This window comes from Alligator mississippiensis, chromosome 5 (genome assembly GCF_030867095.1).
Source record: "Alligator mississippiensis isolate rAllMis1 chromosome 5, rAllMis1, whole genome shotgun sequence".
Lineage (NCBI taxonomy): Eukaryota > Metazoa > Chordata > Crocodylia > Alligatoridae > Alligator > Alligator mississippiensis.
In genome coordinates, this window is record NC_081828.1 from 142,254,757 (window position 1) to 142,279,222 (window position 24,466).

General features: G+C 43.7%; 1 protein-coding gene across 2 annotated transcripts in view; it reads right to left on the reverse strand.

The window, feature by feature from the left end:
• Positions 1-4,569: 4,569 nt before the first annotated feature.
• CMTM7 (CKLF like MARVEL transmembrane domain containing 7) overlaps positions 4,570-24,466 on the reverse strand; it is a 41,907-nt gene continuing 22,010 nt past the window's right edge. The window contains exons 2-5 of one of the 2 annotated variants that reach the window (XM_014603246.3): positions 15,627-15,800; positions 12,046-12,144; positions 8,506-8,587; positions 4,570-8,141 (exon numbers count right to left, since the gene is read on the reverse strand). In XM_014603246.3, coding sequence (XP_014458732.1) covers positions 7,960-8,141; positions 8,506-8,587; positions 12,046-12,144; positions 15,627-15,800 — 537 coding nt within the window. In that variant the 3' untranslated portion in view covers positions 4,570-7,959. Of the gene's footprint in view, positions 8,171-8,505; positions 8,588-12,045; positions 12,145-15,626; positions 15,801-24,466 lie in introns of both variants that reach the window. The other variant, XM_014603247.3, reaches the window with a different exon arrangement.

Here is a 24,466-nt window from a genome sequence, read left to right on the forward strand (position 1 = left end):
TGGAAACTCTGTCCCTCTGGGTCCATGAGAGTGTCTCTGTGAGTTGTTCATTGCAGAACAAGAAGAAAGATTTTTAAACCGCCCTGCTTGCCATTTGGCACCTCTAGGGAAAGAATCCTACCTGATCTGCACAACAAAGAGCAACTCAGAACAACTCTCAGAGACTTTCTCATGGACCCAGAGGGACAGATTTTCCATCTCCAGCTTCCTCTGTGCAAGTTTATTTCCTACCTATGGGGACTTTTTACCATCTTTAATTTTCCCAGAGCCTGATGAAGGGCATTTGAGCCCAAAAGCCTGCAAAAAAAAAAAAAGATAATTTTCTTTTGCAGTTTCCTAGTTGGTCTAATAAGAGGTATCATTTCTGAACCAAGAGTTCTAGATTTTTGCATTTCTTCAAGTGCTTTAGGTGACAGAGAATAAACAACTGGTGCATCACGTTTACATGACTAGAAGTGAAATGTTAGACCCCTGGAGAAGCACAGAGGGAGATTACAACAGCAGCCCTTAAATGTGATGCCACAAGAAACTGGGTTCCTTTCACAGTTCCTCTTCTTTGTTTCCCTCCCTACTGTGGGTGAGATAAACAGCAGGATGATCTCAGCACATAGGGCCCCTGTTTGTTTTCTCAGCACCAAGATCTTTGACATGTTCAATCACTCCAGTGAAGATTAGGAGCACTCCAGTAAGTCCCTGTTTTTTCAGTCTAAGGGCCACACTGAGAAAGCAGTGTTTTTAATAAACCATTTCCCACCCTGGAACACCCAACCCACTGGCTGATTTACAGCATTGTTTGCTGCTGCTGCTTGCCAGGTAGCTTTTCGTGATTTTTTCCACAGCCTATGTTGTAAAATCCTTCCTGATTTTCACAAGAACAAGGCTATGTGCTGACTGTACTGCAGTATTCCTTCAGGCTGTTTCATTCGGATCAAATAGGTCACTCTACTGCTATTATTCTGCATCCACAAACTTTAAAAAAGCAATATAAAAGGAACAGACACATTTTGAAGCAGGGGGAGGCAGAGGAAGTCACTAACATTGCTTGGCCTGTAATGGAGTGCACTCTAATCACCAGTGGTGGATCCAAAGTGTCAATTTTGCAGCACATCTAGAGGCAGTGAAAGATCCACTTGGATTGTCTCTGGATGGAAATTGCTGTTCCTTGTGATCGTTGTATGATGGCAACACATAGCCAGGGGGTTTCTGTGCAGGGTGGAGAGCAGGGCTCTCTTCAGCTCTGGCACCTGTTCTTGAAAAGTGAAATTTTGGAAAGACTGGCAGGTGAATCTGCCACCCAAGGTGGAATTCAGTGACTACCCTTGAGTAAAATCTTGAGATGAGTCTTCAAGGAGGCTGTCCAACAGTATAAGAAAAATTTGCCATCAGCACTTGGATCCCTCACTCGCAAAAGCTATCTCTGTGGACAGATAGAGGAATTCAATAGCAGTTCAAACAGTAGACTCACTGAGGTTGTCAGAGCTAGATTCAGGTCTTGCTGAAGGATTGAACTGGTCACTGGAGAGGGATAGGAGGAGTACATTAGTCAGACCTCAGAGTAACGTCACCACTTCAGTACCATGGGAGAAGACAGATTTTCTCTCTGGTTCAGTGGTGATGTGAGATAGCAGGTAAGTGCACCCTGACAGAGTCAAGACAGAAGTTGCAAACCTGCATCTCTAAAAGGGTGTCCAGAATGGCTAGAACATCCCAGTCTCCCCAGGAGGTTTCGATTTGTGCACCAAGCTGAGAGCCCGGCTCACTTGACAGAATGGACTTGTTGGATGAATCTCACTCTGACAGGAGATAAGCAGATTCTCTCTAGATGGAAAGTCCTTCTTTACCCCAAGAGTAGAGTCCTGGGGTTCCCCAACAACGCAGAAAGGTGGCCTGGGGATCCCAGAGGGTGCTGAGGAGCACCATGTCTTGGTGAAGCTGTGCCCAGATATGTCGTGCCAGTGGGGAAGCCAATGCTGGAACCCTAGTGCTGAAGATGCCGTGGCACTAGTGAAGATACTGCTGAATGCTGCAGGAACTTGCCCCTATTTTACCACAGTAAATGGATGGTCTCTCTGGATCCAGGCTGATTTAGGATACTTCCAAGCTCTGTTGGGAACCATGCAGGGCCATATTTGGGGAGCAAATGGGTAAAGAGGAGGCAAGGATCATGAAACCCTAAGGTGAGGATTTTCCCTTCAAATTATCCCTAGGCAAGAACTCACCAGCAGATAATGGCAACTTCTTGGATGCCGATGACAAGTCTCCTGGAGAAAGCGTCTATGCCTGGAGGAGCTGTACCCATCTGCATCTTGTGCCCAAGAGTCTGAGGATGACTATAAATGTCCCCAGTATGTACCTAAAGCCTGGCTTCCTAACCTAGGAAGTGGAGAATTTGCATATGGTGCACTTCCCAGGGACATGTGCCTGTCTGGGGAAAAATAAGCACTGGGTGGACCCATCCATGGCAGACCCAACCCCACTGTAGGAAGAATAGGTTTTAGGCACAATGGCTTTCATGGTTGCTAGTTTTCTAAAGCAAACCATTTTCAGTGAAAACACAACTCCAGAGGCCTTTTTTTTTTACTGAGTTACAATTAAGAACAGTCATAGAAAAGTAGGACTGAAAGGGACCTCCAGAGGTCATCTACTCCCCCCTGCCTTAGACACAATCATCCCTATCCAAACCAGCCCATGTAGCCATAATCTAATCTCCTTCTTACATAAGACTACCATCAATCCTGGCACAGTATAGACCTAACACCCTAACCTGCCATAGGTAAAGCAGGAAAACCGTGGCAACCAATGGCCAGCCCCTATAAAATGTTGTTAATTTAAGCTCAAGAGGTCCCAAGTAGAGGGCCATGGCCCCTGCTACCAAGAGATTACTGTAAATTGTAGAGACCTATGGACTGTACCTGCTACTTACTTCTGTGGCAGGAAGCTGTACTCAGAACTGAAGTAGGGGGTTGGTTAAAGGGGGAGAAAAACTGAGTCACTAGGAGTTTGAGTTCATGAGGTACGTGCTTCCCCCACAAACAAAGCAGAATGTGCAGGTGGACAAGCACTTGAAGGAAGACGGTGCTTTCTCCACCCATAAACCATGGTGTTCTGCTGCTTCTTCCTTGGGGAGTGGGCAGTAAATGGCTGCAGGAAAAGGGGATGTGCTAGCCGGCGCACGATGCCTCACATGCTGTTAGGCAAGCTCTTGCCCAGGGAGTTGCAGGTAAAATTTCAATAGTGGCAGGAGCCTCCCTTTCCTCCTCCCTCTCCAGGCTCTAGGTGCAGCAGTCCATGTGACTCCATGGCTGGCAGCAGGGAACTGATTTCATTTTCTGTGTCGGGGGTAGTGTGAGATGGGACACAATGAAGGGGTCTGCTGGTGCTAGCTGCTGCACATTTAGCAGTTAGCTGTTAACACACTGGGAGACATGCTCCAGGGGGCTGGCCTGCAATTCTAAAGAAGGAAAACAGGAGGTAAGCCTCCAAAGAGAATGTTTTTGCTCTAACCTAAGGCACCTCAGCAACAACAGATTGAAGCCAAGCAGATTTGTTGGATGATTTGCTGTCCACAAACAACCATGGAACATCTCAGCTTCCTAGTCACATCTTGAGATGTTGTATATGCCTTAAAGCAGGCTGCCCCAATTATGCCCAGATGAGTGTTGCAACAGAACTCAGCAGGGCACATAGTTTGCTAGTAATTGCTGCAGCTGCCATCCTCTTTGGCTTGTAGAGACTCCAAACATTTAATTGTAAACCACCTGAATCCAAGATGGATTGGTTTAGAGCACACATAGGCTTGGATCACATCACTGGCTATGACTCCATTTCAGAATTTGTTGTAGACTGTGTGGCCCATGAGCAACACTTTGGTCAAAGCTGCCTACAAAAACAATAAAACGAGCCTTTAACCACCGATGCGTTAAACAAAGCTAAATGCACTGCAAGTCGATCTCATCACTCTCAGGCTAAAATGTCCTTTTATCTTTAGTAGAATATGAAATCAGAAGAAAATAGTGTGAAATATGAACTGCATTCCTAAAGAAACGTACACTTCTCCACCTCCAGTTTGTTGCTCCTTAAAGGTATGCATCATCATAATAGCTATTTTTTGTTAGCTTCCTCTTTGCCCATTATACTCTCACCCCAACAGCAAAAAATATGTTACCCCATGCTCATGTTTGAGCAAACATCCACTGAAAATCTTTTCTTCATAGTGTTTGCACTAATATTCCTTTTTCTTTTAGCAATAATCTCTGCAATTCTCCCAGCCCTCTTCCTCCCCCAGCATCATGTTAACACCACACAAAACACACTTGCAGTAGCACATTAGTTCACTGATGTGTTTCAATGTATTTTTAACAGAGCAGTCTGCTTTTCCCTTCCCCCTAGTCCTTGGGAGAAATGATTCAATTTTTTTTGCAAAATATATGGAATAACTATTTGAAAAGAATGTGACACAAATGTGAACAATTTTAAAGCAATTCAAAGGAGTAGAAAATACCACATAAACTGTGCAGTCAACATCTAGCAGGGAAAGAAGAATTAAGAGTCACCAACTCTCAAAGTCAGTATTTTTTACAAGATATATATAATTTATTTTTAAATACTGGTATTCCATATTCCACATCAAATTCACAGAGAAATAAAGCACCCAGGTCCATGCTACAAACTCAGCCTGGTATATCAATTCCAACAAGGGTATAATTTCCAATCAGCACAGCTGTGGCAGCAAAAACTGCTGTTGCAGACACAGATATAGCAGCAAAATTGCACCTTTGCTGTCAGAACTTATGTCCTGCAGGGACTGGGTGAAGGAAACTAAAGAGCAAAAATACTGTTTTGCCAGTGTAAGCTGTATCCACATTAGGGTCACGGGCAGATGTTCTCTTCAAAGCATGCTGAGTGCCTGTGGAGCGCTACAGCTAGGGAGGGTGCTGATGTAGCACCTCCTGAAATAGGTGCACCCTCCACCAGAGTGCTCAGTCCTCTGGCATCCCACAGTGCTCTGCTCCCCAACTCTTGAGGGAGAGGGCAGGGGGACAAGGAGAGCAGACAGCCAATTAGTGCTCTCCTGTGCAATCAAACTGTGATACCAGTTGTCCTTGGAAACCTCCAGAGGCTAAGAGGCATACAGGGATTCATGCTCTCCAGCTCTCTGGCTGCAGGCTTGTGTGTGTACGTGCGCGCACATGTGTTGGGTGGTGGGAAAGTAATGCTCTGAAAGTGCTCTGAATTTGAAATGCGCCAATACAAGTGGGTTTGGAGCACTACCAGTGCTTTACAAAGTTATACTGATAAGTATGTTAATGAAAGCCTTCCATGTCTACACCTGGCCTAGTTTTTGCTTTGTCTGCAGATGCAAGTGAAAAGGAGAGTTTTTATCTTGTTTCTTTGATACAATGCTCCCAGTGTACTCAAGTGTCTGAGAAAATATTCTTTGGGCAATAACAGACAATTTGGCTGCTAGATTGGGTTCAGCTCCCACTTGGGGGCCTTTCCTACCTGGAATTGTTGGGGGGGAGGGAGGGTGTCTTGTGGAAGTCCAGCAAATGACAGTGCAGCGGCACTCAGGAGGGGAGAGGAGGGAGGGATAAGAGGCACAAATGCAGCAGCACTTGGGGATAAGAGGCACAAATCCTGTACAGAGGAATATGTGGACCACCTGAGAGGTATAGGAACTAGCTCAATTGCCAGAGAGCTCACCTTCCTTTTGAAACTCTCAGCACGATGTGGCCTCCATGAACCATGCTGTCCTGCATCCATAGGACATGCTGTCCTGCTGCCACAGTCAGTGAGGAGGCTGATGAGAAAGGGCAAGGCACAGTTGGCTCGGTTGCTGAAGGAATTCTTTCTTGAATAGCTGCCAGAGGAGAGAGGGTTGCACTGATAATGTGCATAGTAAACACATGTGCATTCCTCACACAAGAAAAGAAGAAAAACTAGGAGAAGTACTGTTTTGTATTATAAACGCTCCTCCTGAGGATGGGACATACAACACCTTAAATAGCTAGGTTCCTGGTCCAAATCAAAGTGAGGTCATCAGTCATCAAAATCAGTTCAGGGGCCTGAGTCAGTGAAAAAGCATCTCTCTCCTTTGCAGAAAACATCACCACTAGCTGTTGGCATTTTCCACAGAGAAGGCAAAGATAGGCACCAAGAATGCACTCTTTTGTCACACTAGCTCACTGGATTCTCCAAGTCATGGCTGTGCAATGCTGGCAGCTTACACCATTGCTACTTCCATACTACATGGTTTATGGATAAATGACTATTCATATACTCTTAATTCACACAAACTGACATTTTCAGTGGAGAGAATAAATACCAGACAGGGCTGTCAGGCACAAAAGCAGGCCAATTCTGGACTTTGTACAAAACCTGTAACATTATTAAAGGCTTATATACAACTGGCTGGTGAATGAACAACACTTACATTTTAATAATTTTTTAGTACAAATAAGGCCTGTGACCATTTCATTTACAAAAATAAATCCAAGTATTGGCAGAAAATAGACATTTGTGCTTTTGGTTGGCTCCTTTGCTGGTCATTTTGTTTTCTTTAAGAGGAAGTTTGCAACAGCAACATAAATTGTGGAAACGGCATGCTATGTTGAGAAGAATTTTCTACCTCTACCAGAAAACAGTAATAAGCTTCAGCTATTTTTATTTCATTAGTTTAATATTTGTAGCCCTATCTTCTTGCCAACTTCTTTTAGCAGAGAGTAAGAAAATAAAAGCACATAAAACAGAAACAAACATGATACAGAGGCAAAGAATGACAAAATGTATAATGGCTTGCTCCTTAGGGGAAAAAGGGATTATTATATATAGAATTATTATTCTATATAATAAAAAGGGATTATTATATATACAGTTATTATTCTATATAAGGAGAGTGATCACAAAAACGGAGGCTAGGCATTTAGGCACAGATTAGTGCAAACAAAAAAATAAGAAACAGCTCAAATGATGCTGCTCTTCCCATGTTTCCTTTGGCCTCCTGGTTAATTGGAGCCAAAGAGCCTGCACAAGGCCCTTTATGCCTGTCCCTCATCAAGTGAACTTTATTTAGACCTTCTGCCCTGGGCCTGGACCCTAGTCAGCCTGCCTAAATGGGTTTGATTTAGAAAACAAGAGCTGTGGTGGAGGTGAGCTGCACCCACAGACAAGGGGAGGTTCTGTCTCTGCTACATACTTCCCCTAAGATGGTTTCTAGTTCCTGAAAGCATAGACCTGGCTGAGCAGTTGAGTCATCAACACTGTCTGCATGTTGAAGAAACAGATAATGATACTTATAACTCCAAAGACAGAAATTCCTGGATAACTCAGTTTCCCCTTCCCATGGGTTAATTCTGCATAAATGTGAATGAAGTCCAGTATGCAAATACAAATTGACAAGAAGGAAAACAGGAAACTTGGCTCACCTTTAAATATGTGTTCTTGGATATCTATTTTCCTGTACTGTGGGATACTAAAAAGAAGTTTCTAAGCTTACTGATTTGGCCATTTTAAAATGTAAACATTGAAACATGTCTTTGGTCATCTAAAAAACCCAGTTTACTTCTGAGGTTAAAAGGGAGTGTTCACAGTGAATCCTCCAAGAATAAGTTCTTTAAGGTCTTTTTCTAGTCTTGACTAAGATAATGCAAAAAAATCTCAGTGACCATGAAATGAAGAGGTAGAAGAGGATTTCAGGCAGATTTCCCAGGCACAGCTTTGGTGTGTAGCAGTTGTTTTGTTAAAGGTTAATAGAGAAGAAAGATTTCCCTTTTGTAAAAGGATGGAAGAAATCAGAATTAATTTTTTCCACCTTTAAGATTATACAGATCCTAATGAAGAAGTGTAAACTCTCCAGATGAGGTTTTATTATTCTTATTGCAACTAGTTGGGAGCAAGAGAGCAGTTCAAAAGGACAGAAATAGCATTTCTCTGTAAAGCTCAGGAAATTCAGTTTCTCCATTATAAATTATTTTGGTGCCAGCTTCTTTGGTCCAAATACTGTTTGTTCCTTCCTTTGCACAAGTTTTTCAAGTAGATCTTCACACACTTTTGGAATACAGTCCTGTTGCAACAATATCCACTCTCTTTACTCAGTGGTTGGCTCTTTTCTTTGGTTTCACCTTTAGCAAGGCACAGACATCCTGCAGTGGTGAAAGTCACACAGCTGCATCTTTAAAAGGAAGCTAGTGTCAGTTGGGTAGCCACAAACAAATTATTTTATTTGATTAAAGGACACACAGGAAACATTCTTTTTGAGGAGGCAAAGAGGAGATCAAGCATTCACTGATTATTATATGCAAGTTATTTTGCTGTTAACAGCTGCCAGTAGCTGCTAACACATTTCAGTATTCACTGAATTTATTAAATTACCATCTCTCAATAGATGGAGTAATAGGGTACAGAATGTTAATAAATCCTTCCATACCAACTCTGCCATGGAAGATATAAATATAAATTTTTAATAAATTCTCCGCTTCATATTAACATGAGACATTTGACACTTACCTGTGGACTGAGTAACACAAGAGACCTTGTAAGATGACCACATGTTCAATATGCAAAGGAATGTAGCTAGGAAACCAAAGACCTGTTAAAAAATGGTGCATTTAAAAACCGTTTTAGGGAATCTATGCAGTAGAGAGTCCCATATATTAAAATCCCATTATTGTTGCATAACGGAGTTAACTGAGAGGGGAACTCTCCTACCAGAGGAAAATGTGCTTGTGTGAGGCCCATGTGTGATGTGCCCTAGCCAGCAGCTGTCACATATGAACTATTCAAACCTCAAAATTAGGGCTTAGGAAAGTTTTCAGTGGGACACAGATCCTGTGCAAGAACCTTTTACACAAATGAAGATTCCTTCCTGCAGCCATGGAAACATTCTTATTTTTAGATGCTAAAGTTGGAATTCATATTAGGGGTGTGTGAAGCAGGCCATATTTGATTCAGATTCAGTCTGAATCGGGGACAGTGATTCAATCCGATTCAGATCACTGTCCCCAATTCGATTCAGCCGAATCCGAGTCTGAAGATTTGATGCGAATTCAGAGAATCAGAGATTCGGCCACAGACACAGCTTTAAATGTTTTTTGTTTTTTTTTACATACCTTGAGGTACCAGGCATGGATCGTGAACGCTGTGATGCTGGGACAGATGGAGCATCCCACAGAAGCATGGGGGGGCCCCCCCACATGCTCAATGGTGAACCTGGAAGTGGAACGGAAGTACTTTCGGTCCACCAGGGAGCATGCAGCGATCGGCTCAGTGACTGGCCATGGGGGAACCCCGGGCACCGCCCCAGACCCAGGAGGCACAAGTTGCCAAGCTGGGGGGGCGGGGGCCCCCCTGTATGCTCCCTGGTGGACCTGCAAGTGGACCGGAAGTGCTTCTGGTCCACTTCCGGGTCGGCTGCCAAGCGCACTGAGGACCCTACCACGTTCCTGTGGGACACTCCATCCACCCCAGCATTGCAGCATTCACGAGCCACCTGGTACCTTGAGGTATGTAGAAAACCATTTAAAGCTGTGTCTATGTCCGAATTGCTGAATCTTTCAGAATCTTTCTGAATCGATTTGGAGGGTTCTGATTCGATTCAGAGAGATTAAAGGGTCTCCTGATTCAATTTGGTGATTTGGCCACTGAATTGGGCTGAATCTCCACCGAACTGAGTCAGGGACTGAGGCTTCGCACAGCCCTAATTCATATATTTCTATGTAGAGTTATGACTCTATTTAACACACGTCTACTTGCTGAAAGCAGGAACATATTATACCCTGTACTCTTAACACTATATAGTAGATTGTAGTTACAAAAACATGACTATATCTTTGACTTGTACATCACTCACTTCAGTGGAGCTGTGCTGATTTACAGCAGCTGGCGATTCATCTCAGTTTAGAACTCAATTCTGACAGGGTAAAGTACACTGGATTCCTATGAACTCCATACATACAGAATGGAGCCCAAAGCATAGGAGCATTCACAAAACATTTAGCACAAACAGAATCAACAACATTAGTTAAGGTCCTCCCCCTCAAGCCTCAGTTCTATGACTGCAGGGACTTCCAGTTTCTATCAACAGAACAAAGAGCACAAAAATAACTTTCCAATAATTCACAGCAAGTGTTGACTTAGTTCACAGTTTGACAAAGAATCATCTGTTACTAAATAAGTCTATCCCAGGTACCTGCTGCCCAGAGAAGTTTTTACCCATTCATTTCTACAGATCACAAATTAAATTTCCAAAAGGCCACACTCTTCAAGAACTAACATTAACAATTTTCCCTTTTAGGAATTATTGATATATTGATCCAATACAGTAAAAGGGAATACCATAATTCTGAATGTGATATAAAAGATCTTGACTCCCTCCAATTATTAAATTAATATACTGCTTTTCCCAAAAGGGAAGGCCCTTTTGTCCTGACCCCCTATTCATGTCAGAAGGCTGTTTGTGGTCCTCTTTCTCTCTCATCTTCCTTTGCATCTTATCTTGAACTTCTTAGGATGTGGCAGCTCCTTAACAACCCACACCATCAACACATGATGTTGGCTGTTAAGGAGCTTGCTACATTCTACCGCAAAGGGAGATGCATTTCAATATTGAACAATTCTGACACAGGTCTGACCATATTCATGACCATTACAATTTGCCTTGACTAAGGTGGGGCAAAGGAGGGAATGTACTGCAACTCAGAGTCTCAGTTTCTTCCTTGTGAGCCTTTTCTTTTGAGAAAGAAGGAAATTACTCCTTTTTGTGGAACAGTTTACTTTTCCCCTCTATGCTCAGCCACCAGCTCTGAACTAAGAGTGAAGGGATAACAACAAGGACCTTCTGATCCCCTATACCTCCCTCCCCACCTCCTTGCTGACTGTGGGGTCCAGTGGATAAGCACCTTCTCTCTGCAACTGAAGCCACAATCTGAACATGGCAGAGCGGAGGAAATACTGGTTTCCTCCAAAGTCCCCAGCATGGTCCAGACAGACCTGTAATAATATAGCACAAAATCCTTTGGGATGGTGAATATTAATGTGAGATTACACGGGAAGTTTTATATGGGCCCCATCACTGTAGAAACAGAGTGCTTCTCTGTTCCAGGAGAGGGTTCAGAGTTGTGAATCCCACATGGAAGAAGACTCATTTCTGCAGCCTACAGTAAAGAACTTAAATCCCACAGAAGTATGTGGGTTTAAGACAAACAAACACATCTCCTCAGACTTTCCTACTGTCCAGCTTAGTTGGCTCCTCACTCACAGTGCTTAATTTTTTAGTTACCGTCCTACATGTCTAGCTTAGGGTTAGAGATTTTCTCAGGGTGGCCAGCACCTACAAGTCAGGCGTTGAAGAACTATGTCTTGTACTATTTAAGGACTTCTGTGGATTTAGTTCTGAAAATGGAAAGGCCTGTGCGGAGGTACAGCAAAGCAGCTGCAACACATAGGACTGTGCCAGCTGCTGCAGTGCCAGTTGTGCCCTCCCACAAAGGCAGCACTCAGGGCTTTCCCCCTCCATTATGCTATTGGGTCTGTAGTCATTCTTTATTTCAGCAGAACTGAGTTTCCTCAATCTAAGTTCCACTGCTGATAAAGTCTTGTTTTACACATTCATGGACTTCCTCAAATTAACCATATAGGGAAGTCTTGGTTGGAGGGACAGTTAAATATCTCAGATAGCTAGGGTCAACTTCACAGAGAGCTGGGCTCTCTATTCACAAGCATCATGTTTGGGGAGTAAGGCTGCCTCACTGACGTGCCGTGACCACCACCATAGGCAGCTGGAATCCTACAGTAATCAATTAGCTTGTGTGTTATTTTAGGGCAGTGATACTCAGGCAGTGGCTCCTAAGCTACAGGAAGTTCTTTAACTGATCACGTGTGTTTTTTCAGAGAAAAATATCATCAGTTTGTTTTTTTCCTCCAAGACGTAAGCAAGGAGCAACTGTAAAGAGAATGCTTCAAACAATAAATTCCTGATACACATTACAGAGCAAATAACAGATACAAAGTCTCTGATCTTGTAAACACTGTGATCTAACAAAGTCTTACCGCTCCAGCTATGAGTCCTGATTGATTGTAGCTCTTGGATGCTGCCACAATACATGCAATGAAAAGCAGAACTGTACCAATTAAATAATGCAGAAATTCCTGCAAAGACAAATACAGCGCACTATCAGAAAGGCATTTCAACGTGACTTAGATTCAAAAGTGTGCAAGTCAAGGCAAATGCTGATCACTTGTAAATCAAATAGAAAGAAATACTAAGCAGAGAAATTACCTCAAAACAAATAGTGGAGAAAGGGATTTTTGGACATCTCTTTTGTGACCAAAATTTCAGATCCTTTGCTAAAATGTCAGGATCAGAGCTTCAGCTCCTTTGCAACCTGTGGAGTTACGCTAATTTACACCAGTTTAGGATCTGGATTGTGGACATCAAAAATCCATTCTAAGCAGAATTGTTATGTTACTAGATTTAAAAAAACCTAATTTATAATGAGGTAACAAGACCTATGGTCAAGCCCTATAAGGCAGGTCTCTTCTGTTAACTGACCCTGCTAGTAGGACTTGGATCCCTGCAGAAAGCTACTAAGTCTGGCTGATTCATTCTAACTTGTGCAGCTTGTTAGCTTCACCAGAATATAAAAGGTAAATATGACTGACTAGCCAGGGAAACTATGGGATGAAACAGGAACATCCTGCAGGATATCCTAGAAACACAGTTTCATAGTTGGTAGAGTCAGAAGGGACCTTGACAGATCATCAAGTCCGACACCCTGCCATGGCAGGAAAGAGTACTGGGGTCAAACGACCCCAGCAAGGTGATCATCCAGCCTTCTCTTAAAGACCCCCAGGGTAGGAGCCAGCACCACTTCTCTTGGAAGTTGGTTCCAGATCCTAGCTGCCCTGACAGTGAAGTAGCGCCTCCTGATGTCTAGTCTGAATCTACCTTCTGCCAGCTTGTGACCATTATTTCTTGTCACTCCTGGTAGTGCTCAGGGGAACAGAGACTCCCCCCAATACCTGCTGGTCCCCTCTGACTAGTTTGTAAATGGCCACTAGATCCCCCCTCAGCCTTCTCTTGTGGAGGCTGAACAGGTTCAGGTCCTGTAGCCTCTCCTCGTAGTGCCTGCCCTGCTGCCCCCTGATCATGCAGGTGGCCCTCCTCTGGACCCTATCCATGCTGTCCACATCCCTCTTGAAGTGCGGCACCCAGAACCGGACGCAGTACTCCAACTGTGGCCTGACCAGTGTCGCGTAGAGGGGAAGGATCACCTCCTTGGACCTGCTTGAGATGCATCTGTGGATGCATGACAAGGTGTGGTTGGCCTTCCTGACCGCGTCTCCACGCTGTCGGCCCATGTTCAATTTGGCATCAATAATGACACCAGGATCCTTTTCTGCCTCTGCACTGACGAGAAGGGAGTTCCCCAGCCTGTAGGTATGCTGCTGGTTCTTCCTCCCCAGGTGCAGCACCTTGCACTTGTCAGTGTTGAAACCCATCCTGTTCTCATCTGCCCACCCCTGTAACCTGTCTAGGTCCAATTGCAGCCTATTCCTCCCTTCTAGCATGCTCACATCCCACCATATCTTAGTGGCATCGGAAAATTTGAATAGGGTGCTTTTTACCCCCTCATCCAAGTCACTGATGAAGATGTTGAGCAGTGCGGGCCCGAGGACTGAGCCCTGCGGGACCCCACTGCCCACATCCCTCCAGGTCGAATAAGACCCATCCACCACCACTCTTTGGGTGTGGCCCTCCAGCCAGTTAGTGATGCATTTGACAGTGTAGGTGTCGACGCCACAGTCCCCTAGTTTTTTAATGAGAATGGGGTGAGAGACAGTGTTGAAGGCTTTCCTGAAGTCCAGAAAGACTATGTCCACTGCTACCCCTGCGTCTAAGGATTTTGTGACCTGGTCATAGAAGACCACCAGGTTGGTCTGACAGGACCTGCCTCTAATGAACCCATGTTGGTTGCCTCTAAGCATATCCTCCCATGCGCCAGGATAATTCTCTCAAAAAGCTTACCCAGGATCGAGGTAAGACTAACTGGCCTATAGTTCCCTGGGTCCTCCTTCCTTTTTTGAAAATGGGAACCACATTGGCCCTTTTCCAGTCCTCTGGCACAACACCAGAGCACCACGAGTGCTCGTAAAGCCATGCCAGGGGTCCCACAATGATCTCTGCTAATTTCCTCAGCACTCTGGGGTGGAGGTCGTCAGGACCAGCTGATTTAAATATGTCCAGTCCCTCCAGAAGTTCCCTGACTAGGTCCTCACTGACCCTAGGCCTGGGTGCGCCTCCCCTGGGGCCTGAGGGGGTCCCAGCAGATGGGCTGATCCGGTCCCTGCTCAGGAAAATGGAGGCAAAGAAATTGTTAAATAGGTTAGCCTTGTCGTCTGGTGTAACAACCAGATTTCCTAGCATGTCTTGCAGAGGCCCCACGTTACCCGGTACCTTCTTTTTGCCCCCTATGTATTTAAAAAAGGACTTCTTGTCGTCCTTGATCTGGGTAGTTAGTCCCAGTTCTATCTCCGCCTTGGCCTTCCTGACTGCCCCCCTGCAGCCCCAAGCAACCAGACTGTGGAGCGAGGGAAGCTGAGGTTTATGTTTATGTTTTGCTATTGCTGGCTTTACTAAAAGGTTATATTTCACCTAAAACAGCCTGAATAGACTTTGTTTAAATAGGACAGAGCTAACATAACTAGGTAAATGGTGCAGTGCTGTAACTAGTTTTCAGTCATGAGTTTTTTCAGCTAAGTTTTTACTAATAGGCTGATTCCACATTAATTTGTATCTCGCCCAGTAACTTGCACCTTGGAAAGTAGTTGTACAATGCTACTATCCTGTGTCTGGTAATATTTTAAAGCCACTTTGGTTAGCAATGAAAAAGGGACAACAGGAGTTCAGCTCAGAATATACAGGACAGTTTTAGAACTGGAACACATCTGCTAGAAAAAAGAGACCACCACAAAACCAAACCAAACCAAACCAAACCCCAGTTTTCTTTTTCAGTACATTTTTAAAAGGTCATCTGTAGTTTTCCTATGACTCTGCCACTGAGAAATACAAAGGCTTTGATTTCCCATGTCACCCTGATTTGGGGAAAACACTCTTATTCAGAACTCAGTTAGAAGTTGATCTAATGAAATTAGAATTAATTAGAAATTGATCTAATAAAAGGTATTATTTTGGAACCAAGAGTTCTAGTTTTTTGTATGTCCTATTCAGAACAGCATTTAAGCATAACTATAACGTTCAGCATGTGTTTAAGTGCCTTCCTGAATTAGGGTCTGTCTGCTCAATGCTCAATTATGAGCAGTACTGGAAATAAAGGGCCCAAAGTCTCTTTTCAACTATCTTAAAGTAACTCTATTATGTTCAATGGCATTGGTTCTGACTTACACTGGTTTGAAAGTAGAATCAGACCTAACTACCTTACAATAGTCCCAATACCTTCAGTTTAGCAGGCACTGTCTAATATTAGAGGATTCATACATGGAAAAGAAGAACGTTAAAAAAAAAAAAGGAATACAAAGGTGGTGAGGAAGTGACAGAGTGCACACACTTAACGACAACCCAAACAATGAGGTAGAGAAGAGGTGCAGGGAAGTAAATCTGCTTCACTTACCGCAAGAGGCCAGCTAATGCAGCTAAGCATTTTGTAAACTCGGAAAATGTAGACCAAGTAAAAGATACCAATCATAATCAAGTCACATATGCTGACAATCTGAAAGTAGCTGTAGGCACTGTAATCTGTCCACACTGAGCTATTGACACAGATGAATCCAATCAGCAGTGATACCTAAAAGATAGAACAGGAAAACAGAATGGTAAATTTAATTAGCAAGCCCACCAACATGCTGTATAGCAAGGGTGTTAAAGATAGGGCCTATGATTTGGCCCTCAGTGCTGCCCATGGATCTTTGAGTGGACCCATGGGGCCAAATGAGTTTGACTCCTTGCTGTATAGAATAAGAAGAAAGTGTAAGTACAATAAAACAGAATGTAAAAAGCAGAGAACAACCCTTTAAAATCAAGCAGATTAAAAGCATAGTACAAGAAGAAAGACAGTGGAAGTCAATGAACACAGCATCAAGAATGAGAAAAATAAAAAATTAATAACAATAAAAAATGATAAAATACTAACATATTAGAAGTAAAATATATTGAGATAGTATTTAAAAGCAGGAACAGACAAATGTCAGAATGGAGATTGTTCATGGGGCTCATTTGTCCAAAATAACGAGACAACCTGAAATGCAACAGTGGGATCCCAAAAAATAGGGGTAAATTATGGTATGGTAAAAGATGCCTCAAGTATAGAAAGCATGAAATACATAGTGGTTCAGTGACTGAAGCAACTAAATCACATAAAATGTCAATGGGATTTTGATTTGTGGGTTACTTAAGACAATGGAGGCCATCTTTCCTGGCAGGCATGCCACAAGGTAAGCCATATACCCTCACTGAGTGCACTCTTGAATCCCCTCCCCTTGCCTGATCAGTTGCTTTACTTTCTGCTCCCTGCCTGATTTGTTGCTCAGCTTTCTGCTCACTACCTGATCTACTGCTGTGTTTCCTGCTCCCTCCATGATATGTCATGTGCCACACACACACAGGCTGCCCATCCCACTTCTGGCAGGACTACTATTGGTTGACTACCCCTGACTTAGTGTTTTTTAAATGTTACTTAAGGCCTAAAGTTAAGCCATTAAAGGACACACAGAAGCCAAGATCCTACACACACAATTTAATTCACTGGGATTTTTCCCAGGCATACTCTGAGAAGCTAGGTCCAATAAAACCAATTTAAAGTCAATCTGCTGCTTTACAACCAGACAATAATAGTGAATATAGGATAAGCATAATAGGATGGCAAGTATAATAGTGTGGAAGAAGCATATTTTGTCCCCTTACTTATGAACTACACAATTGTCACCTTCTGATAGAAACATCAAATAGCTTGTACAACGACTTGTCATGGTTTAACATTATGTGCCAGCCTGAAAAGGACTTGAATATTATTTTTTAAAAGTTGCAGTCATTTGCCTACTCACTCTTGTGGCTGCTTCAAGGTTAGATTTGCTTAAGTACATCTAAGTGGGTTTCCCCTAGATGTACCTCAGGATTTTCTATTTATAAACTCTGAACACTTTCGTTGCTTTAGCCATTTTTATTTTTCAGTTCCCTTTAAGTCAGCCAAGTATAGGAAACTACTGGTCTACACTTCTAAGGTTTCTCTAAAACATTCAAGAGCTTTGTCATCTTTCAAATTTCTACTGAATCTAATCTATTACCAGAATAATTTCAGAAAGCTCAAATGCTTATACACAGTTTATTTTATCCACCACAGGACAGATGTAGTTTGGTGTGGAAAAAGGGATAAGACCACAACTTCTCATCAACTGTAACCTAATCTGTATGTGTTTGAATGTCAAAATAAATGGGTCACCATAGCCCAGTGATTCTCAACCACAGTGTTATGAGATCCTTTAAAGGGTGCTTCAAGGTATGAGGCGATAAGCAGGTAAGTGCAGGGTCAGGCTTGTCCTTGCCTGGCAGATCCCCCACTTCTACTGCCTGGCCCCTCTGCAAGAAAGTAAGCACTGTAATAGAGGGTGCCTATACATGTGCAGTAAGACTACTCTGATGTGCTGTAATTACAGTTTAATCGAGTCTGCTGAAGCGTGATAATTACCACAATGTAACCATGGGAGCCTCGATCTGCCCTTCCCCCTGACCTACTTGCAGGCAGCTGGGGGAGGAACTCTCCACTGCTGCCTGGGGCTGTATTCCTGGCCACTACCACATGTGTGCAAACACACAAATATGTGGCACCCCCTACATCCTGCTCCCCACAGCCCCTTGCAGGCTTGAATGCTGCCAGCCTGCAAGGGGAAACCCACCATTTCCTGTATTTTTTTGCAGTGAACAGAAAACCAAGATCCTTGCCTGATATTACAAATCTGGGACAAATGCTGTCTCAGAGTCATGCAGCCTGGGACCAGGACTTAATGTTCCTATTTCGGGACTGTCCCACCCAATTAGGGATGGGTGGTCACCCTACCCTCTTCCCAAGAGGGGCCAGGGCCCTTGGGCCCCCATGTACTCGGAGCCTATGGAACAGGTGTTATGTATCTGGGGAAGAAAGGCTAAATTTGCCTTGAAGCAGCAGGGGATTATTCATCTCTCTGCCTGGATGAGAACCCATCAGGAGATAGATGTAGACAAGAGATGCAAAACACATATACAAGCAAGGTATGGGAGGGGAGTGGCAGCTGCTAAGGGACACAGAGAGAAGGACCAAGATTCTTTTCTCCCTTTCTTTCCTCCTCCCCTCCAAGCAAAATGATTCTAAGTATCCTCCCTTCTAGTCTGGAGTCAGAAGCGGACTGGCCAAGTTCGCCGATGACACCAAACTTTGGGGCAAAGCATCCACACCAGAAGACAGGCGGATGATCCAGGCTGACCTGGACAGGCTCAGCAAGTGGGTGGATGAGAATCTGATGGTGTTCAACGCCGATAAATGCAAGGTTCTCCACCTTGGGAAAAAAAACCCGCAGCATCCTTATAGGCTCGGCAGTGCTATGTTGGTTAGCACTATGGAAGAAAGAGACTTGGGGGTCATCATTGACCACAAGATGAACATGAGCCTGCAATGCGATGCTGCGGCTAGTAAAGCGACCAAAACGCTTGCTTGCATCCATAGATGCTTCTCAAGCAAATCCCGGGACGTCATTCTCCCCCTGTACTCGGCCTTAGTGAGGCCGCAGCTGGAGTACTGCGTCCAGTTTTGGGCTCCACAATTCAAAAAGGATGTGGAGAAGCTTGAGAGAGTCCAGAGAAGAGCCACACGTATGATCAGAGGTCAGGGAAGCAGACCCTATGATGACAGGCTGAGAGCCCTGGGGCTCTTTAGCCTGGAAAAGCACAGGCTCAGGGGTGATCTGATGGCCACCTACAAGTTTATCAGGGGTGACCACCAGTATCTGGGGGAACGTTTGTTCACCAGAGCGCCCCAAGGGATGACGAGGACGAATGGTCACAAACTACTACGAGACCGTTTCAGGCTGGACATAAGGAAGAATTTCTTTACTGTCCGAGCCCCCAAGGTCTGGAACAGCCTGCCACCGGAGGTTGTTCAAGCGCCTTCATTGAACACCTTCAAGATGAAACTGGATGCTTATCTTGCTGGGATCCTATGACCCCAGCTGACGTCCTGCCCTTTGGGCGGGGGGCTGGACTCGATGATCTTCCGAGGTCCCTTCCTGCCCTAATGTCTATGAAATCTATGAAATCTAGTTCAGGACTATGGCAGACCAGTGGAGCATTGTGCAAATCTGCAGTTTTGGTGCATACTACACCTGTCCTATGAGTATTTAGTCCTGGGCTGAAGGCCAGCATATATTTCATCAGCACTACATTTACAGGACTTAAGAAGCCTCCTAGGTCCTTTGCATAGCAAATCTGTACCAGCTGCTAAATTTCCTGCAAGATGAAACTTAAACTACAAAGAAAGACTTGCAGCCAAATTCAGCCCCTGGGGGAAGTGATCAGGGCTTCATTAACATTATGCAGACTGTAAAGCCCACTGAGGCTTCAGTTAGCAGTAAAGGGACTTACCTTTAAACACAGGTTTGAAATATGAATCTAATTGCATGGTAAAACAGAGGATTAATGAGAAATCCTGGTGGCAGAAAGTCAAGGGAAGATTGAATTCGACTCTTAACCACGTAACCTGTCACAGCTGAAAGAAAAATCATTTGGGTGCTTGATGATAATTTATCTTCAATCTATGCCTCTTTGTACAAAGTCAAGAAGGAAGGGCTAACCTGGATAAATGCTAAATCCCCCTGCATCTTATTTTATATGAAGACTGTTATCACTAAGGCAGGAACTGTCTTTTTGCTGCACATGCATACAATGTTTCGTGCAGCAGTGACAGACCTTGTAAGTACTATTGCAATGCAAACACTAACAAGAGACCCTTGAAGACACCAGTGACTCAACAGGTAACACGAAGTTGAAGGTTCAGTACAATAAAACAATCTCAGTCTCAAAACAGGAGGCAAACAAATTGTTGGTTAGGCAGAAAGAGAAGAGCACTCCAAAAACTAGATCAACAGAAGCTCTCTCTGAGGTGACTCCACCAGCCCCACTTAGCAAAATGATTACACAAAGTGAAAGATACTCAGGTCTACCTGCTACAGGAATTTGAATAAATCAAGTAGCTCTTCCAGGTTAAAATGATTTAAGAAAGAGTTCATTGAAATTCTCCCTTCTTTCATACCAGATCTGTCCTGCTCTCAGTGTTCCTGCTGGCTTGGAATTAGCTACTGCAGAACTGAATTTCTTTCATTTTTAGGTATCATTTCAGGGAAGAGGAGCTTAATAATTAATTTCTAAACAGGCACCCTGATGGGGATCTGTAAATCAATTTTATGCATATTATTTCTGTACCCACAAGACAGGAAACACAAGAGACAGGATCAGCAACCTGCATGAGGCTGTAACTGTATTTGATATGGTATGTGATCTCTGTATGCTTGTAGACATGTGGTTGAAACTTCAGTTCCTACTATTTGAAAAGAACAGTTAAAAAATGTTCCATTTACTGTACTGCTTAAAGCAATGTTTCTCAACCTTTTTAAGCTCAAGGCACCTCTTGGAAAGTGCCAGCTCTTAGTTTTCACTCTTTTTTGACCAAAAGAAAAATAATAGAGCAGTTTTTCTGTTGCTAAGAATAAGAAAGACCACTACAGAGGATTTCCATTTGAAAACTCTGGGCTTATTTTGTGAATCACATTTGTAAACCTAATAATAATAGTGTGACACCCCACAGTAATAATAAAAATCTTGTGACACCCCACAGTACCCTTGAAAGAACCTCAATGCACCCCAGTGTGCCATGGTACCCTGGTTGAGAATTACTGGCCTAAAGTTATGGCATTCCCTCTTTCTTATCACAAACCACTATACAATATTCTCTTTTAAGAGGTTTCTACAATTTCCCTTACTAAAGTGGTACATTGAACAGGGTTTCCAATGGATACAAAGAAATTGGTGTGGAGCAGTTTGGGACTAGGATCACAGTATAACTATAAAGTTAATTTGTGGCACAGCTTTATGTTCCATCATTTGCTTCTCCCATTAAAGTAGTACATTGTTTAAGTGATAAGACTATGGTATACATATAAGCGCTTGACATAGTACAGGTTTCCCTTGCTTTATGCTGTGCATATGTTCCTGAAAAATGGCGCATAACTCAAATTCATGCAAAGGGAACCCCCTTTACAATGTAACAAATAGGGATATGTTCTAAGACCCAACTGTACTGACCCCCAGACCCATTTCTACCACTTTTACAAGACAATTTTGGTACTCATCAACAGCAGACAGTACACACAAGCACAGGGTGGTGGTGAATCTTACCATAATGGAGATGGCAACTACAGAAACACATGTTGCAGACAATGAGTGAGGAGCACAGATCCACACAGGAGACTATATTTTCGTGCATGTCACTCCCACAATGCACTGCACAAAGCAGCTGATTGCAGGCTTCCACCACACCAATTGCATAAGAGTAAATCTACCTCGCATATAACGAATTTTTGGTATAAAAAGGGTCATTGCATAAGAGCGAATTTGCACATAACCTGCATAAAGCAAGGGAAACCTGTACTTAATACATATCAACAATAAAAACTACGTAACTAAACAAATATTTAGAAGCCGCCTTTTCCAAAGAGACCCTTCCTGCTGAACGTAGGGTTTCGCAAAGCAGCTACTCGTAACTCATATACAGCAGCTAGTCAGTTCAGGTTTTCAAGCTGATGGTTAGATTTAATTTTGTATTGTGAAATGTGCCTCGGTTCCTTAGCTACATAAGGGAAGAAAAACGGTAAGGCAGTGTTGAAGCAACACATTGCCATTTTCATATACTTCTCAGGTCTTTCCTTATAATTTCTGGAAGTACACCTAGAAATAACTCTGCTAGGTTTTCTGGCTAAAAGAAAAAAAAAAAATCACTCATAGGTAATGACCCTGCATCTTTGAAAATCAAGTTTTACAGCAACTGATATGCTTAAGTTAAGGAATGGTATACGATGACCCTTTTTATACTGAATAAGTTATGCAATGACCCTTTTTATACCAAAAGCGTGGGACCCCTGCTTAACACCTCAGGACAGCTGGTAACTGACACTCAGGAAAAAACTGAACTCCTGAATGCCCACTTTGCTTTGGTATTTCACCATACCAAGGGTAAAAACATGCTAGATAAGGCTCACAGGGGGCACAGTGGGAATGACCACCTTCCTACTGTTGACACTGAGCTGGTACATGACCAACTGGAAAAGCTAGACATTTATAAGTCAGCAGGACTGGATGAACTCCACCCGAGAGTGCTGAAGGAGCTGGCTGAGGTCATTGCGGGACCCCTGGCAAAACTTTTCCAAAACGCGTGGTGCTCAGGGGAGATCCCTGAGGATTGGAGAGGCTGGATATTATGCCCATCTTCAAGAAGGGGAAGAGGGAGGACCCAGGCAACTACAGACCAATCAGCCTAACTTCTATCCTAGGGAAAATCCTAGAAAAACTCATCAAGGAATCTATGTGCAATATGCTCACAGAGGGTAGGATTCTGAACGACAGCCAGCAAGGCCTTCTTGCGGGGAAGTCTCATCTTACCAATCTCATCTCCTTCTACGACCAGGTATCTCACCCTAGACAAGGGAGAGGAGGTTGATGTTATATACCTAGACTTCCAAAAGGCCTTTGATCTAGTTATCCCATGATATCCTCGTGGGAAAACTGGAAGATTGTGGGCTTAACTGCTTGACAGTTAAGTAGGTAGGAAACTGGCTGCGAGGTAGGATCCAAAGAGTTCTTATGAACGGATGTCGTCCTGGCAAGAAGTGGCCAGTGGTGTCCCTCAGGAGTCTGTGCTTGGCCCAGTGCTTTTCAGCATCTTTATCAATGATTTGGATGTGGGGGTGAAGAGCTCACTGGCCAAGTTCGCAGACAACACCAAGTTATGGGGGAGTGTGGTCACACCTGAAGATAGGCTGCAGATTCAGGTGGACCTGGACAGGTTGGAGAGTTGGGTGAATCAGAACCAGAAGTTCAACACTCAGAAGTGTAAAGTGCTCTGTCTGGGGGCAAATAATCCCCAACATACCTACAGGCTAGGTGGTGCCAATTTGACTAGCACCATGACCTAAAGGGACCTAGGGTAATAAATTGACCATCTCATGAACATGAGCCATCAGTGCGATGCTGTAGCCAGCAGGGCAAACAATACTCTGGCATGTATCAACCAATGCATCTCATGTAAAACCAAGGAAAGGATTCTTCCACTGTACTCAGCACTGGTGAGACTGCAGCTGGACTACTTCATCTAGTTCTGGGTGCTGCAACTTCAATAAGGATGTGGAAAACCCTGAGAGGGTCCAGAGAAGAGCCACCCATATGATCAGAGACTTGCAAGACAAGCCATACAAGGAGAGGCTGAGGGACTTGGGCATCTTCAGCCTAAAAAAGAGAAGGCTGAGAGGGGATTTGGTAGCAGCTTACCACTACATCAGGGGAATACATCAAGGGCTCAGTGAACAACTGCTCACCACGGCACCCTTGGGGAAAACCAGGAGTAATGGCCACAAACTCCTGGAAGATCACTTCAGGCTCAACTCTAGGAAAAACTTCTTCACAGTCAGGATGTCTAGACTGGGGAATACTCTCCCCTTCAGAGGTGGTGCAATCACATACCCTGGAAATCTCCAAGAGGAGACATGATGGTCACCTTGCTGGGGTCACCTGAACCCAGTTGTCTTTCCTGCCTAGTGCAGGGAGCTGGACCCGATGATCTTGCGAGGTCCCTTCCAGCCACTAACAATCTATGAATCTATCAATGTGCTGGCCTTTCACTGTACAAAACATTTAAGCATGTCACAAGAAAACTGAATGTATTTCAGGAAGCAGCTGACCAGACCTGACTTGGCAAAGTTCTGTACAACTTCAGTTCTCATTGAGGCCAACAGGAGTTGAAAGCATTATGCAAATATGATAAAGAAAAACCCAGGAGTTTTCTTCTCAGTTAGCCACCCCTTTGTACACAGAACAGCACACATTTATACGTGCATAAAGATAAACAAACTCCTAATGGCACCTTTTGGGAGAATGTCTCATTGGCAACTATAATACTGGTTATAAACCCAATTTCTTGAGTAGCAAAAATAGTAATGAAGTTGTACTTACAGAGCTGCCAAAAACGGAAGACAAATTTACTCCTTCCTGAAGTGAAGCCAACCCAAGGCACCAGAAGGGAATGAATTAGAAAGGTAACGCAAGTATACCAGTCTCAAAGGGAAAGGAAAAGAGGGGCCTGGCAAGGGAAAACAGGAAAGGGTAAGAAGCAAGAAGCTATCTTACATTCTTCTTGATTTAGAACACTGCTTTTCCCCAGAA